General features: G+C 38.8%; 1 protein-coding gene across 5 annotated transcripts in view; it reads right to left on the bottom strand.

Annotated features, from left to right (window-relative positions):
- The window catches only part of fam184ab (family with sequence similarity 184 member Ab), a 229,571-nt gene that overhangs the window by 16,372 nt on the left and 197,045 nt on the right, over positions 1-16,154 (bottom strand). For all 5 annotated transcript variants that reach the window (XM_076874063.1, XM_076874062.1, XM_076874065.1 and 2 more), the window contains 3 exons: positions 12,308-12,454; positions 2,329-2,446; positions 434-538 (listed from right to left, as the gene is read on the bottom strand). In XM_076874063.1, the coding sequence (XP_076730178.1) occupies positions 434-538; positions 2,329-2,446; positions 12,308-12,454 (370 nt within the window). The remainder of the gene's footprint in view (positions 1-433; positions 539-2,328; positions 2,447-12,307; positions 12,455-16,154) is intronic.

Here is a 16,154-nt window from a genome sequence, read left to right as displayed (position 1 = left end):
CAGTTCCTGTTTCTCATGCCGTTTCCTGTCCGTTTCTCCATCCTTGACGACCTTCATTTTACAGAAAAGAATAAATGTGATAAAATTGATTTTTTTTCTCCCCTTGTCCTTCTACTGTCTCTCATAAACTCTGAAAGTTTTACTGGAACATCGTGATCCTTTCTTTGCTGTAAAACAACTTCATGTCTTGCTCTGTAAACTTTGCTAAAGGACGACAGTCACCTCAAAAATGGTGTAATTCTTAATAGGTATTACTTAAAATGATTTACTGTGGTACCTTTTTAAAACCTCAGCACTGATGGTGTTGGTTGATCAGCACGGATGTACATGAAATGACTTGGAGTGGATATCATCTTTGCTATGTAGTAAAATAATGGAGCAGGCTTATCAGAGTGCCCCTGTGTGTGGCGTGTTACAGGATATTAGGGCCTACCTTAATGAGCGGGTTGATAACTCCCACATTAGGACTGGCGGTGAACACTTTGTTGAAGTTGGTCTCCCTGTTGACGAGTTCCAGCTGGTAGAACTTTTTATCGTCCTGGAGGAGAAAATCGTGTTAGCTGACAGCCAGTTAGGCTGCGGAGGACTCAGGGGAGTGTAGAGTGACTGAAAATCACACATTTAATGAGCTCTGTCTGGCAACATTTCCGAGTGGCACACAAACTTGACACTACAGTTTCATGTCTTTGTGAAAACTGCTTAAAAACAGCAATTCTCACAACCAAACTCTTCTGCCCACCAGAATTTTGCACCTGTGAGGTACCTTTTATGCACTTTAGCATAAACTTTTCACCTCCCAAGCACTCCAAACTGTCAGAGACAACTCCACAGCTGACTCAGACAGCAATAGTGCCTCAGCATTAAAAATGTAACCTGATTAATAAAAATCACCATCTCAGTACCACTGAGTGTCAGACAAAAACAATGAATCTCACAATGTTAATGAACTGAAGTAGATTAGGTCTCAAACTGTCCGAAAGAGAGAAACTAAGCCTGACAATGGTGCTGAAAATTGTGATGCAGCGTTTAAATGAAGACTAATTCCAACATGTTTCTGAGGGTAGCAGTTCTGAATGCCAACATGTGAATATATTTAGCATGTTTCCAAGTTTGGACGAGTTGAAATCTTTTATTTTATTTTTAAACATTTCAATTGTCACATGAGGTTTCGGACTCTTCTTGAGAAACAACTTTGTGGTGTTCCTCAGGATTCTGTCTTGGGTCCTGCACTATTCTAATTAGCACCTTCTCTTTAAGTCAAATATTTACCGACTGTTCGTTTTATGAAGGACTCCTCACCCATACATTATTTTTAACATGTCAAACTCTGTGAGTAATGAGTTATTAAGCTGTATGTGTGTGTATGAGTAGTCGAATACATGTTGCTGCCCTCGACAGTCATGAGTGCAAATACTGCTTGATTAAACTACTTACTCATAATTAAGTTCATATTCAAAGGCAATTAACTGTTAGATTTTATAAGATGTTAAACACCCAGCCACAGTCACTACATGGTATAACTACTCGACCACAGCAAAATGTACCCAGATTCTGCACAGGCATGTCAACGGTAACCTGCAAGACGCTGGTGTTAGCACTGCTAATGTTAGCCACCCTTTACTAAATTAATCTGACGCTGTGTGTCTGAACTACTGACTGAAAAGGTCAAAGCTAAGTGTGAAACCATTTAGAATTGGACGAACCAAGTGCTTTTTTTATTGATTGTAAGACAAGTTCTTTGCTAAATGCTTGCTTTCAATTCTCCTCACACTCTGGCTTGTTTTTCTCTTTTGGTGTTCTCTTGGTTCTTTGATGAGGCTCATTAGCTAGCCTGTGGCCAGAAGTGACAGACAGATGATTAGTGCAATGGACGTCATTTAATTATTATTTAAAATGCGCTGGCCGTTTCCAAACAGCTTCAAAAGATGACTTCAAAGCTGGTTCTGTAGTAAAACCATGTGGTGTTTCACTTTAGTCTCGAATATAAGATAAAATATAGTAATATAGTATAAAAACGAGTATAAAATCAGTGTTGTTAGAAAAGTAACTTGTGAAAATCAGCACAACCTGAGCGATTTTTAATTGTACAGCAAACATTTTTTTTGTTGGGTTTATTCAAATGTTTAGCCTAGAGTTTTCAGGAGAGTTAAACATATATTTTGTGGGTCTGGACAACACTATCCATGCTTTCTCTATAAATCAGATAAGATCTGGAAAGCATTACTCATCATTTTTGTTCAGTGTGCAAACAAATAAGGGAGGATGCATTTTCCTCTTCATGTTTATAGCTATAGCTTCTTATGGTTGAGACTTTACCTCAATACCTACCACCAGTTTTTTGACTAGAGTTTCTCTCTCAGAAACCATATCTTTGAGCTCGGCGATGAGCTGCAGATCCTCAGGACGACTCTCTCTGTTCCTGAACTTATCCTCTGTTCCTTCCAACCTGTGAGATAAAGAAAAAAAAAAGACATAAGACCATAAATATCCACCCACAGTCTAGGCTAAAACAAAATTATACATATCTAAAAATCAAGCAACACGTCAATGCACAGTTTGATCCAACAAACTGTGTGCGTTTCTTCCACGTATTAAATATGTGACATCAAACATTAGCAGGGAAAGATTCAAAGCAGGAACATTTGATCTGGCACTTTATAGTGTATGTTTACAAGATGGAAGCATTTAAGAGTTGAGAAAATTAAAAGTGTGTATCAAAAGGCGATTTCCTTTTTCATTACACTTTAATCAATAAAACAGTAATTGTCCTTCCTTTCTTCCCCGCCCTCGCCTCTTCTCATCACAAAAACCATTATGTCAGCAGCTGTGCAGTCCCTGTGGAGAATGTTTTGATTCTGTAACTTAGGAGAACTTTCAAAAACGTTATAATGGATTTATTTTCACACTGGCCTTTAGAGAAATCAACACTTTGTGTAAAAGCTCTGATTAATTTAACGTCTGGTGACGTTTTCCCTTCTGCACGCTAAAGAGCGCAGTGCAGTAAGCGAGTGACACGCTCAAGCAAGCAGTCATATGTTGTACTGTTGGCTTAAATTAGTTATTTTTTTAAGCTGTGATAAACTAAAATTTTATTTTGTGCACAAAACTCAAGTAAACATAAAAGAAACATGCCGTGATACAAGTCATTATGCCAGTCTCATAATTAAACAGCGATGCACTCAGTTGCAGTTACTGTGTACTGGGTTGCTAATAAATCAAAGTATTTTCAGAATGTTTTTTTTTTCTGGTCACAAGAATTATGACATGACACTAGGGCTGCTCGATTATGGCAAAAATGATAATCACGATTATTTTCACTGAAATTGAGATCTTGATTATTTGACGATATTTAACAGTAACAATGTATTGAATAATGACTTTAAAGATTGTCAAAAAATAATATAAAATAGTGGTCAAATACTGATAACAGTGCAAATGTTTGCAATATAAAAAATAAATGAAAAATGTAAACATCTATGTTTAGTGAACTTTGCAGTGTTGCTCTGTGGTGCAGCTACAACACTGTAGCAAAGTTTACACACTGTGTCTACTTGATCCACGTCTGACTCCGCGAACCCACAATGTTTCCACACCACTGAAGTTTTTTTTTACCTCTCTTTTCAACCAGCAGTCACTCTCCTCTCCAAATAACTTCTGCTTAGCTTTCCGAGCTTCCCTCTGGTAATTGTTGTGACACGTGTTCGAAATGCAGAGAGGTGCGCTCGATTTGCCACACGGAGCAGCGCGAGAGTAAAGCACGAGGGAGGGGCTAATAATCGGCTCAGTCATTTTTAATGATCGTTGAAAGCCCAGATCGTAATCGAGATTAAAATTCGATTAATTGAGCAGCCCTACATGACACCCTCATAAATTTAAATTAGGAAAGAAAGAAAAAAGAACTTAAGCAAAAGAAACAATAACAGGAAAATGAAACCATCAAAGCTCAGTTACAGAAACTTTTATGTGAGGCGTTTTAGGAAATGAAAACAGGTCTTTTTGATCAAACACGACTTCTTTTCATGTTTAGCTGCAAGCATGTTTCTAGTTTTGGTAATACTTTTTATTATTATTTGACAGTGAACTTAAAAACTTGTTACACTAACACAGTACAAATTTCCCTGGATTTTTCTCCTGTATCTTGTTTATAGTTCTTAAAATTTTGTATTTCAGGTTATTTTTTAGGGTTTTTAGTCTTTTTTTTAATATTGTGTTTACATGCTGAGTACCAAATATACTTAATTGGTTTTAGACTCCCCCATGTCCTTTTCTTTCTTGTTAAGTCTACATCTCTGTCCCCCCTGTGCGCTACCTCCAGTTTCAGTTTAGTACTCTGTTGTCTCTTGTTTTTTGTTTTTTATTTTCGTTGTTTATTGTTCTTGATCAGTTTCAGCTGTCCTTGTTTCCCAGGTGTTTTCCCTCCTCCTAATTGCCCCTTTTCTATACAGTCAGTGGCGTCTTCCCATTGTTTATAGTTCTTAAATTAGTCTTTGTCCCAGCGTCTGTCTTATACCCTCATATATTCAGACTCAGGTCTGTTGTGTTGTGGCTTTTGCATTTTGGACTGTTTCAAGAACCTCATGAGGTGTCTTCTGAGTTAACTCAGGTTATGAGTCTCTTCAGTCCATTTTTCATAACATGATTTTTTTCATTTTAGTAAGCTTCACATTTTATATATTGATGGGTTGGAGGAAAATAAATCAAGCACCCATCTTTTAACAGCTAAATTTGAGCTTTTAAGTATTTAACATAACAAAAAAATAAAAAAATAAAAAGGCAGTAGTGATTGCTTTCTTTAGGCCAGCTTCTCTTCTAGATAAATTGCAGTCACTCCAAAGAAAATCTGGCATTGGAGTGGAACAGCCAGTGGAGCTCATCCAAGTGATGCTGATAAAAGCTGATCTGCACTTTTGTCAGATATTAGCTCTGCTGTTGTGCTGGTACTTTTGAGTTTATCAGACAGGCGATTCATCATTTTTTTTCCTGTTTGCCAAACATTTTCTGCTGCTCAAGTAGGAGAATATCTACAGTATGAACCAAACTAAATTCTGGTTGCTGCTTTGTATTGTTCAAGTGCAATAATCACTTTAGGGATCTAGAGTAAATTCTGAACACGAAAGTAAAAATATGAAGGAAAGGAGCTTGAGGCTGTTGCAGTCTTTGTGTTTTGAAACTGGATGCTACGAGCAAGGGGCAGAGAAAGGACATAACCTCACCCTACAGCACACCCATTATCTTCTTTTTTTGGCTTTAATAGTAATTATCATTTAAAAAATTAAAGTCAAGTTGTATTCAATGAGATATGAAACTTGCTTTGCTTTGCTTTGTCTTAGCTAATTAACAACGTCTTTAGAGATATGTGGGCCTCATAGGGTCACGTCTATGCTCGCCTTTTTCTTTTTTGTTAGGCAAAATATAGCTGATGTTATTGTGCTAATCTTTATTTAAGAAAAATTCAAGTTGGATCCTTTTTTACTGTTAATAACTGATTATCTATCTATCTATCTATCTATCTATCTATCTATCTGTGTTCAAGCAGACTGAGTTGGTGCTAAAACAGCTCTTCCTCTGAGCAGGAGCACACTGAGGCCAAGTGTTTAGTGACCAGCTATTTTGTGCCTGAGTACCACAGCATCAGCAACCCTTCGCTGAGCAGAAGGACCCTCAGTCACACCCACAGGAAAAGCAAGGGAGCGCTGTGCCACCAGTGGCATTTATCTCATTTTCAGATTTGTTTCAGATCACACGGACAGACGGTTTCCAGCTTACGGACAAACACACACACACAAAACATCATGACAACCTGCAGGGAGAAAATCCGCTGCATGGTTAAGCTGATAAGAGACGCTGGACAGCCACGACTGCTCCAATATGTCACCAGCAAACCTGCAACACTGTGTTCATGTGGATTTTCTGGAGGTGCTTCATCTTCTTGGTGAAGGTGAAGTCTGTGATAAGATGATGACTTAGAATCTCTCAGCAAGAGTCTGAGGTTTCAGGATTTCAAATGTCCCAAAAACAGAAATGAGAAATGGTCAGGAGGGTTTCTGTTATCTTTGCCACCTTCTTATCATGTCTTGACCTTTTCTCTCATAGCCGCTGTTGACACACCACATTCATGCTACTCACACCACATCAGCAGCTGAACGAACAAATGCATGACCCACTCATGTTGTTGCACTGGTCCATGTGCACAGTGTTAACTCTGAATAGTTTCAGCTGTGTGGTTGCAGACACAAACTACTCATTAAGTGAACATTTTTCCCTAGTTGGTTTAAACTTTGTAAGTACAATAATATACACCAAGACATACAAATACAAAAATGTCGTGAGAAAAATGAATGAGAAACTGAAGAGTCATTTCGAAAACTCACTGTGCATTTATGATAGAATATGGAGATATAAAGAAGCACTCATCAAAGAAAACGTTAAAAATAGAAAAGAAGGCTAAAAGAGAAATGAAGGAAAGATCCAAAAGGTCACATTAAGCAGCTTTCATACTGTATGCTTGATATTTTCTCTATAAAGACTTTATAGGAGGCAGAGTTTTATCTACGGCAGCCAGAGACAGCTTGATCTTTAAAGGAGCAGTTTGATTTGTTTGGTTGTGCAGCAACAAAATTTGTTTTCTCTTTGAGAAGAAATTGGTGTTTTGAGACTTGCAGGGGGTTTTCTGCAGGATCCTTGGAGTCTTTTTCAATATTGCATTGCTAATGTTGCAGAAAGCAAAACCTCTGCGATATTTACATACAGTTTAATATGTGTTAATTTGAGAACTGGTGTTGAAGTGTTAGACAGTAATTATGCTTATGGTGCCGCTATCATGGTTCTGGATTCTTTTGGTCTCATTTTTATTTAGTAATCTTTTCTTTCTTTCTTTTTTTTTTTAAATACACTACCTGCGTTTATTTAACAAGTCAGTCCCCAGTATATACAGTATGTGGACAAAAGTGCAGGGCCACTTACATATTACATCTACAGGATCTGCTCATCCATGGAAACCATGCCATGAAGCTCCTGGCATACAGTTTTTATGCTGATGTTAATCCCAGAGAAGATTTGGAGCGCTGCAGTGTTTGAGTCAGCAGAGTGTTGGCAACTTTTACACATTATGCATCTCAGCAGATAACACTCTGTAACTTTACATAGTCTTTGCAATACTACTACTTTGGACCTAAGTTTTGGACTAAAGATCTAGATTGTACTCTTCTTCCTGGTGTCCTGGAATTGAGTCCCCTCCCTTTGTGAATTTTTCCAGTCATGATGTACGACCTCAGCTGGAAGGCTGCTAATACGACTGCAGACATGACTACAAACTGAAAAATCCTAACTTCATAAAAACAAAAACCCCGCAGGCGAGCTTTTAAACTCCCAGAGGACCGAGCAACAAGGTGCACAGGCAGAGAGCAAAACACTGAAATATTCATGAAAACTAAACAGTGCAGCAATTTCAGGGGATATTTAGAGGGAGGGTAAAGCTGTCGCGTCATCACAGTGATTAATTAGGAAGGGACACAGCTTGTTAAGATAAATCTATGCTGTACTTAATTAGATGACAGAAAGTGGATTATCTAAGAGGAAAGCCCTAGAAATGCATCTTTAGGGACTTGAGTGAAGACAGCAAATCAGGAAGTTTTCCTGACTTTATTAAAGTAAAATTCTTACCATAATAACAAAAAACAAAAAACAGCCTAGAATACATCTGTAACCTAAATTTCCTGCATGGACTACAAACCTTGTGCCCTGATAATGATGTAGATGGTTTCATGTTTTTTCTCTTTGGTAAGGGTTCATTAAGAAGCAAGGCTGGGTCTGATTTCAGATAGATTTAAATGGACTAAAATGAGTGTAATTCAGAAAGAAAAAAAAATCTAAAAAGTTTATTTGAACTCAACACACAACCACTGATCACAAATTTCAACACATTAATCTCTAGGATCAGAAAAAACAACAGGCAGAAACCACAAAAAAACTGACACTGAAATGTGATGCAACTAAAGTCAAGCCTTGAGATGGGATTATTTTCTAAAACACTTTTGTGGCATCATTTTTAAGTTTTTGATTAACTATTATTTAATCTTAAATAAAAGAGAAACTAAGAAGATCTTAACTTCTTGCTTTAATTTTTGCCACATGAGACTGTGGCAGGTTTAGTTCATGGAAACACTTAATTCGTAAGACATGTTTTTTTTCTCGAATGAATGCACTTTTCCCCCCAAAGTTAAATAATTGTGATCTCAATACTGACCAAAAAAATGTGGGAAAAGCTTGATTTTCAGAATTGTTGTACACTCGCTGGCCACTTTGTTACACCTGCACACCTGTTCAATTGCTTGTTAACAAAAACGTCAAATCAGCCAATCACATGGCAGCAACTCAATGCATTTAGACATGTACACATTTTCAGTTCAACCTAAAGTTCAAACTGAGCATCATAATGAGGAAGAAAGGTGATTTGAGTTTGTGGCATGGTTGTTGGTATTTCAGAAAGCGCTGATCTGCTGGGATTTTCCCATACAACCATCTCTAGGGTTTGCAGTGAATGGTCTGAAAAAGACAAAATATCCAGTGAGCGGCAGTTCTTTGGATGAAGATGCTTTGTTGGTGTCAGAGGTCAGAAGACAATGAGCAGAATGCTTCTAGCTTGATAGGAAGGTAAAAGTAACTCAAACAACCACTCGTTACACCCAGACTGGGTGGCACTCCTGTCAGCTAAGAACAGAAAACTTGCCTGGTCTGTTGAGTCTCGATTTCTGCTACAACATTTGGATGGCATAAACAATATGAAAGCATGGATCCTGCCTGCCTTGTATCAATGAATACCAAGTGAACATTGTTTAAATTTCACAGCTTAACGGGAATATTTGGTCATCCCACTATAACCATAGTGTACCCATCTTCTGATGGCTGCTTCCAACAGGATAACACACCATGTCACAAATCATCTCAAACTGTTTTTTTCCCCTGATTTCTTCAGCAGACAAACCAGCAGCAACTGTACAATCCCATCATGTCAATATGGACTCAGATCTCTCAGGACTGTTTTCAGCATCCTGCTGGATCTATGCCATGAAGCACTGAGGCAATTCTGAAGGCACAAAGGGGGTCTGTGAAAGAGCCTGAAATGCCAACCTTATTTTTTCCTCATGTTGTTGCTGTGCAGGTCAAAGCAATCATTTCTTTTACTATCTTATATGTGCCTATCTGTCAATGTGACATCATGCATTCAGACTTGCGCTGTAACAAAAGAGATAAATGTCAGACAGCTGCTGTAACGCTTCACATGCGTTCAGATACTGTTGGATTACAGGAAAAGGGTGCAGTGTGTTATGCAAGATAATGTTGAAGGGTGGATGCAAGAACTGCCCATTCAGGGTGATTCGGGTGAATTCACACTGTTCATCTGTGACCCAGCAGGTGGCGCTGTGCTCTCAGCAGAATCTGAGTAAAAGGAGGTCAACTCTAAAGGGTAGAGCTAGCTCGCTACATGTTTCCTGATGGTCTCTGGACACACACACACACACACACACACACACACACACACACACACACACACACACACACACACACACACAGCATGTCTCCGTATGAATTTTCATTTTTCATCTCCCTGTTTTTTATCAGTGTTGCTTTCTCTTCACAGATTCGGTTTCATCTCTTTCCTTCATGCTTTGACATCACAGATCGCCCACCAACAGGAAGATTACCTTAAAATTCACCTTATTTTTACACCCACTCTTCTAAACATCTTCTCCAGTTTTCTCTTTCAGCTTTTATACCACATCTCAGTCTCTGTTATCTATCTTCCTCACATCCCCTCAGCCTCCTTTTTTATTTTCCTCCTATACATACATTCATCACTTACAATTCACCCAACATCTCACTTGACCTCTCTTGCCTACAGTATCTTCACTGCATGTCATCAGTAATACAACTCTCCCTCTTCATCTGCAGTAATAAAAAAAACCCCACACGCATACATTTCCTACCACTAATGAGGTCCTTTAACCCCTTTCATCAATTCTTGGCGGTCTAAATGTCTTTGATCCACATCTATACATCAACTCTGATCTGTGCTCAGAGTTCTTCGACTGAGTAACTTCTAATTTACAGCATACTTAAGGACTCAGAGGACTTATGCTTTAAAGGAGGCAATAATTTACATTTCTTTTTGTTTTATCACCATGCTTGAATTCTCAACTTTATTCAGTGTATAAAGAGTTTAGCTGAATGCCTCATGTTATGAGACTTCAATTGGATGAAGTTGCAGTTTTTCAGGGTTGAATCTGGTGGTGAATCACCCTCTGAAGTTCTCCAGTTTCACATTGGAGAACAGAAAAGCTGCAGCAGTGTGATGTTAACCCTTGACACTCACCATACAATATAATTTATAGATTAGAAATGATTACAAGTTGTATTTTATTACAGGAATGATTCACTGTAGGACTAAAATTGCTTTTGGGTTAATTTGCTCATGTCAGGTTTAAAGGACTTCCTCCAGTGGAGTTAATTCCCATAGACTCGTGTGTTAAAAGTCCCATGGGGGTGGGGGGTGGGGGGTACTTATTAAGCTCACTGATCTTAACCTTTTGACTGTTTGTGGTGTTGGAGCCTTTTGGAACATTTTTCATACAATTAATAGTGTCTGAGAAATAATATGGTCTACTTAGCTTGTCTCTTACTTAGCACTAAGTAGCTTTGTTTTGAATGCTCAATTTAAGCAGAATACCTAAATATGTACCAGTCTCTTTAACATTTAAAGGTGCAAATATGGTCACGACTCCAAAACCACTGAAAAAGGAGAGTCAAAACACCACTTGATTGAGTCAAGGTGAACAGGTCTAGATCTGATTTGCTGTGGATGATATCGTGGCAAAGTTCAGCTGGTGAATTAAAACAGCCAATGTTAGCATGGAAGACCAGGATCTGAGACACGGCCTGGAGCTTTTCATGAATAGATTTCACATTGATTGGACTGGCTAAGTGCATATGTAGGTCCACATGGGTGGCACTTCAAGACCCAGATGATGTACTCTTTATGTTCATAAAATATAGTAGGAAACATCTTCTTTTTTGTACAAAAATCTTTCATGCCTACTAAATTGATGGAATTTAATATCAGGGGCACTAGCAACACACAGACCATGCTGAGTATACGTAAAGGATTCAATATATTTGGGATTTACAGTTTGGAAGTGTTTTTTTTGGATGTTTGAAATAGTACATTTGATGGCGTTGACATGTCATGATTTTTTTGTGTGTAAAAAAAAAAAAAGTTTGTTTGTGTAGTTGGACTTCAGCCTTAAACTCCAGGTAGGATACTGGTGACACTGGAGATATATAGAAGGTTTCTATTTTTGGACTGAACAGCTCATGTACAGTGATGTTTAGATGAAGAGAGCAGACTTTACATTTACTGTCTGTGTGAAGAAGACGTGCTGATGGTGCAGGCAGCACAGATCCATTGTTATATGACAGTTTCATTAATTTAGAATCAGCTGTCTCATACTTCCAAGACAGGTCTGGGCGTTGTTCCTTAATTAAATTGATTCCATATACAGATGTGAGAGTGTGAGAGTGTGGATAAAGGCACATTACAGCTTCTACACGTGTAATCCGGAGCGCTATATTGTGCTGGCGTTTGTGTTTCTATTTTGCCAGCCTTTGATTCATGGATTATCATTTCTTTTTGTGATCTGTTTGTGTTTTGGAGACTGAATACATTATTTCCAGATGACTGCAGCACAGGTAAATATTGCAGGTGCACTCATTGCTTGAAGCTTGCAGTAAATCTCTCATGGTGCCGCCGCTTACGGTTAGGCAGTTTCGTTACGCACTGTTGTGCTCAGCGCAGTGATTTAAAATTTATGACACGCACAATGTGATTGGCTGGGAAGAAAAAAACTCGTTGCACTTTATACTCCATTCCACCTGGCCAAAAAGGAATAAAGGAAGTCTATGCTTTAAGTGTCTCATTATGAAGTAGTGACTGCACTGCATGAACAAACAGGAAACCCACATTTTTTTTTAAAGACTCCCCAAATGTGAAAAAGAGCATTTGTCTAAAAAACAAAGTTAAATCTGTAGAAGAGATCTGACTGTTGCCTCTACTGTTATTTTCCCCAGAGACACCCAGTCTGTTTATTAGGATATAGTGGGATATACTTTAATGCTCGCACTTGACCCTGGCAACGCAGAATGACATCATCTACGATGAATAGGCTGACCTGCACTCAGAATCTGTTAAGTGTTACTCGTCTGCAGCTGTACAGCTGTTTAAAGGCATATAGTTTTTAAAATGTGTACATACAGTATCTGAAGGGCGGAGATCTTGTCTTTGAGCAGTTCCTGGGCTTTGTTGAAATCTGACAGCATGTTCTGCGTCTCCCTGCTGTGGACGGCGCTCAGCTCGGCTAGCTCCCGCTCGTGTCTCTTTGTCAGCTCCTGCTCATGAGCCCTGAGGAACGAGAAGAAGAGTCAGCCGACAATTTGAAATAGCATTTAAGATTTTTTTGCATGCAGTGTCCAACTCACTAAAATACTGCCATCACACCAAATGTGAGATGAAGTTTTCACACTGCCTTCGTACACACAAAGTCTATGCAATGAGACAAACTGACACAAATTTGCACCGGGCGATGTGAACGGAGCCAAATCTGCATTTGTACTATTTAAAATATAAAACCCATCAGCCGGGATTCTCCTGAAGCTACAGACAATCAGAAATGAAGGACAATCTTGCTGATGCCATTAAGGAGCAGCTGGAGCCGCTTCAGCTTTGCAGGACTTTCTGGCAACTTCTGAAATTATTTTACCTTAACTTAATTCCCACTATCAGTTGTGTTCCATGGATTCGATTTTAATAGAGAGTATTTTCTGGTGTATGAAAACTTGCCAGTAGTAGAAACAGCAAACAGTGAATCAACAGTCGACCTTTGAATCATAAGAGCCAACATCCTGTGGCCACAGCAGAGGTTCAAGACAAGTTTAGCTGTTTGCTGGCAGACATAGGATGTAGATAAGTGCACTTGTGGTTTTCTTGTCTCTCAGTATTGATAACTTGGGTTTGCACTGGCTATGTTTAGTGTCCGGGTGGGATGTGCCAGAGATACTGTGGCTCGAGAGTGCTAACCACTGGCCCACCATCACCATAAACATCAAATAACCATGACCTAAATAGGAGGAATAGGAGGATTCTGCCAATGCTGACTGGGTGGCAGGTGTTAAACTCATACACAGTTCTGGTTTCTGGTCTACAGGGATACAGCACACTGAGGAAGTAACTGTCTCTTCCTGTTTTTGTAGGTTTTTTTGGCATATTTGTCAACACTTACATGTCTCAGATCATCAAACAAGTCTTAATATTAGACAAAGATAACCCGAACAAACAGACATTTTCTTTGATGATCTGAAGCATGAAAACGTGCCAAGAAGGGTAGAGCGCAGATACTTTTTAAATGGTATTATAGATGCTTAGTCTCACCAACGGTGATGAAAAACACAGAATTACTTGCAATATTTTAGCTCCGTCTAACGTGATTCCGCTTTTTGACTCAAACCCAACCCAAATATCAGATCGGTGCGCCCCTACAGCACCTCAGAGCTGTTGCCAATTAAAAGAATCATGATAATGACCGAAAAAACAATTAATTATAATTGCATTATATCGCACTGTTCACTTTTAATTAACAAAAACATTAAGTATATCCCATGTTTCACATCACATCATGTTTCACTTTGCTTGATCACAATTTAAGCTCTGGAATAAAGTGCTGTTTGCTGTAACTCAGAGGTAATAGATTTATTTTTACTCTTTAATATGTGAGGTTGCACTTTAAGACTTAATCAGGTCCTGCAGACTCTCTCTCTCGCTTTGTATTTTTCTCCCAGGACGGGCAAAACATAATGGATTGCTCCAGGGAAATGTTAGTGAGATAAGAAAATCCAGAGACGGATGCACGGAATGAATTCCTAGAACATAATTTCATGACAAACACATAATTAATTTAAAATCATAATGAAACTGACATGTATGAATATTTAATAAAAAAATACTGCAAAACATGTGCACAGCAATATTTGAAGACCTGGACAAGGGGCAGGATGATAAAAGAGGATAATGAAATGAGGGGAATAAAAAAACAAAACAAAACGAGTTGATGAAAGCGAGGAGGACGATGGAGGGAGAAACATGGATGCTCGTCTGCCTCTCATTCTGACTGGGCCAACTCTCCCCGAGGGGCGCACGTCTCATCTCCCGCTCTCTGCTTCCTCTTTATTTATTTATCAGTCTATTTTTATCCCCGTGACCAGGATTCAGACGGGGCGTTACGTAACAGGAGAAGAAATGTGCTGCGCATGGGTCTGACAGCAGAGAGCGATGACGTGCATATATAAAGGCAAGCGGCACACAAATTAACAGATAATAATAATGCACCACGGGCGCATTTAAAAATACAGTGTGATGGATGCTAATGAGTAGCCGGACCACATTACTCATATAGCACTTTAAAAATTCATGCCATGCCGCAGGGACAACACGATTATAGCCCACATTTTGCATTACCCAAAATAATCTACATGTCTTCTAATCAATGGGCTCCTGACACTGGTCGAGAGACAGAGGCAGACTAAAGAGACGGATTTGCTTCTTTCGGGCTTTTCTTTCCTCCCTTTTATCTTTTGGTGTATTTTCATCACTCAGGCTCGGACAGAGAGGGATTGCAGAAACTATCGTCATCCAAATATAATAAGAGAATTCAAATTCAGACACATGTGCCGATGACAGGCCCACTGCGGGCGTTTTTGTGTGTTCTAGGCGACAGCGTGTACACGCCAAAGCTATCCTGAAATGTCACTGACAGTGTGGTGCTAATGTTTTTAAAGGAATAGTGTGACATTTTCAGGAAGGCAGCTTTTCTTCTTTTTTTTTTTGCTTTAAATGCCACATTCAGCATCATCTCAGATGGTTTTTTTTGCATGGATTAAAGAAATAAGATGTGACGTTTGTAGTTTTTTCCCCAAGAAACAAACTGTTTAATGTTGCTGTTTACTGCTCTGAGCTAAAAGTCTAGATCAGCATTTTAGGAAATATGCTTATTTACTTCTTTAATATGTATATTAGGACATTCTATTGCTTACTTATGAAGTTGAAAATTGCAGTTAGTTCAGATTAGCATGAAGAAAGCAACATCTAGCTTGGCTTTCCCCAAACTTCAAAAACGGGTATTGCCCTCAAATAAAGCAGATTTAACCAAAAGATGTATTCATTACGAAATGTGCAGAATGTGCAAACACATCATAACAGAAAACATTAATAGGCAGGATGGCGGTTCAGGTCTACCCTGGACATTTCCCTGTCCAGCATGTTCTCCCTGTACTTGCAGGGTTTCCTGTGTGCTCTAACTTTCTGTCATAGAGCAAAACCAAACATGTTAGGTCAGGATCCAGCCACACATGCCTAGAGACTAGGGCTGCCACAAACGATTATTTTGATAGTCGACTAGTCACCGATTATTTTTGCAATTAGTCCACTAATCAGATCATGCATCCATTGGACGTAAAACGTACAGCTTATTGCACCAGCATGCAACTGCTCTTATATAACTATCATTAGCTTACAGCTTTAAGTGTTTAAGGTATGTGCTAACTAAAAATGAAGACAAGATGATAGTTCATTAAATTTAAATGAAATTTGCAGATTGTTTCCGTGGAATTTAATAAACTCAGCCGTCTGCTCCTTGCTATCTAAAATATAACGGGACACCGGAGTAAATTCTCGAGCATCTCACACTTCTGATAATCAGTTGTCTGCTTGACGTTTATTCAGCTGTGTAAAAACTATAACTTTAATCTCAGCCAAACCGATTTACTCAGGAACAAATAAAATACTAAAAAAAGCCAAACAATAACATTTTTAAGTTATCTAAGTGACTTATATATGTTTAACCTGAGTAGCAAAAGACGACGGTGAGTTTGAAAACGATTTGCCGGGAGTCCGGTGTTCTCGCCGGCTCTAGTAAGCCTTGAACCCCGGCTCGCTATCAAGCTGGTGGGTAACAGACGTCTCCGAAAACGTCGGAGCGCTTTTGAAAATATGCGGTTTCTTGATAAACTGAGCAGATATTTCAAGTTTACACAGCTACATTCTCGCCCGA

This window comes from Maylandia zebra, linkage group LG15 (assembly GCF_041146795.1).
Source record: "Maylandia zebra isolate NMK-2024a linkage group LG15, Mzebra_GT3a, whole genome shotgun sequence".
Classification (NCBI taxonomy): domain Eukaryota; kingdom Metazoa; phylum Chordata; class Actinopteri; order Cichliformes; family Cichlidae; genus Maylandia; species Maylandia zebra.
This window is presented reverse-complemented; position numbering and strand designations above follow the sequence as displayed.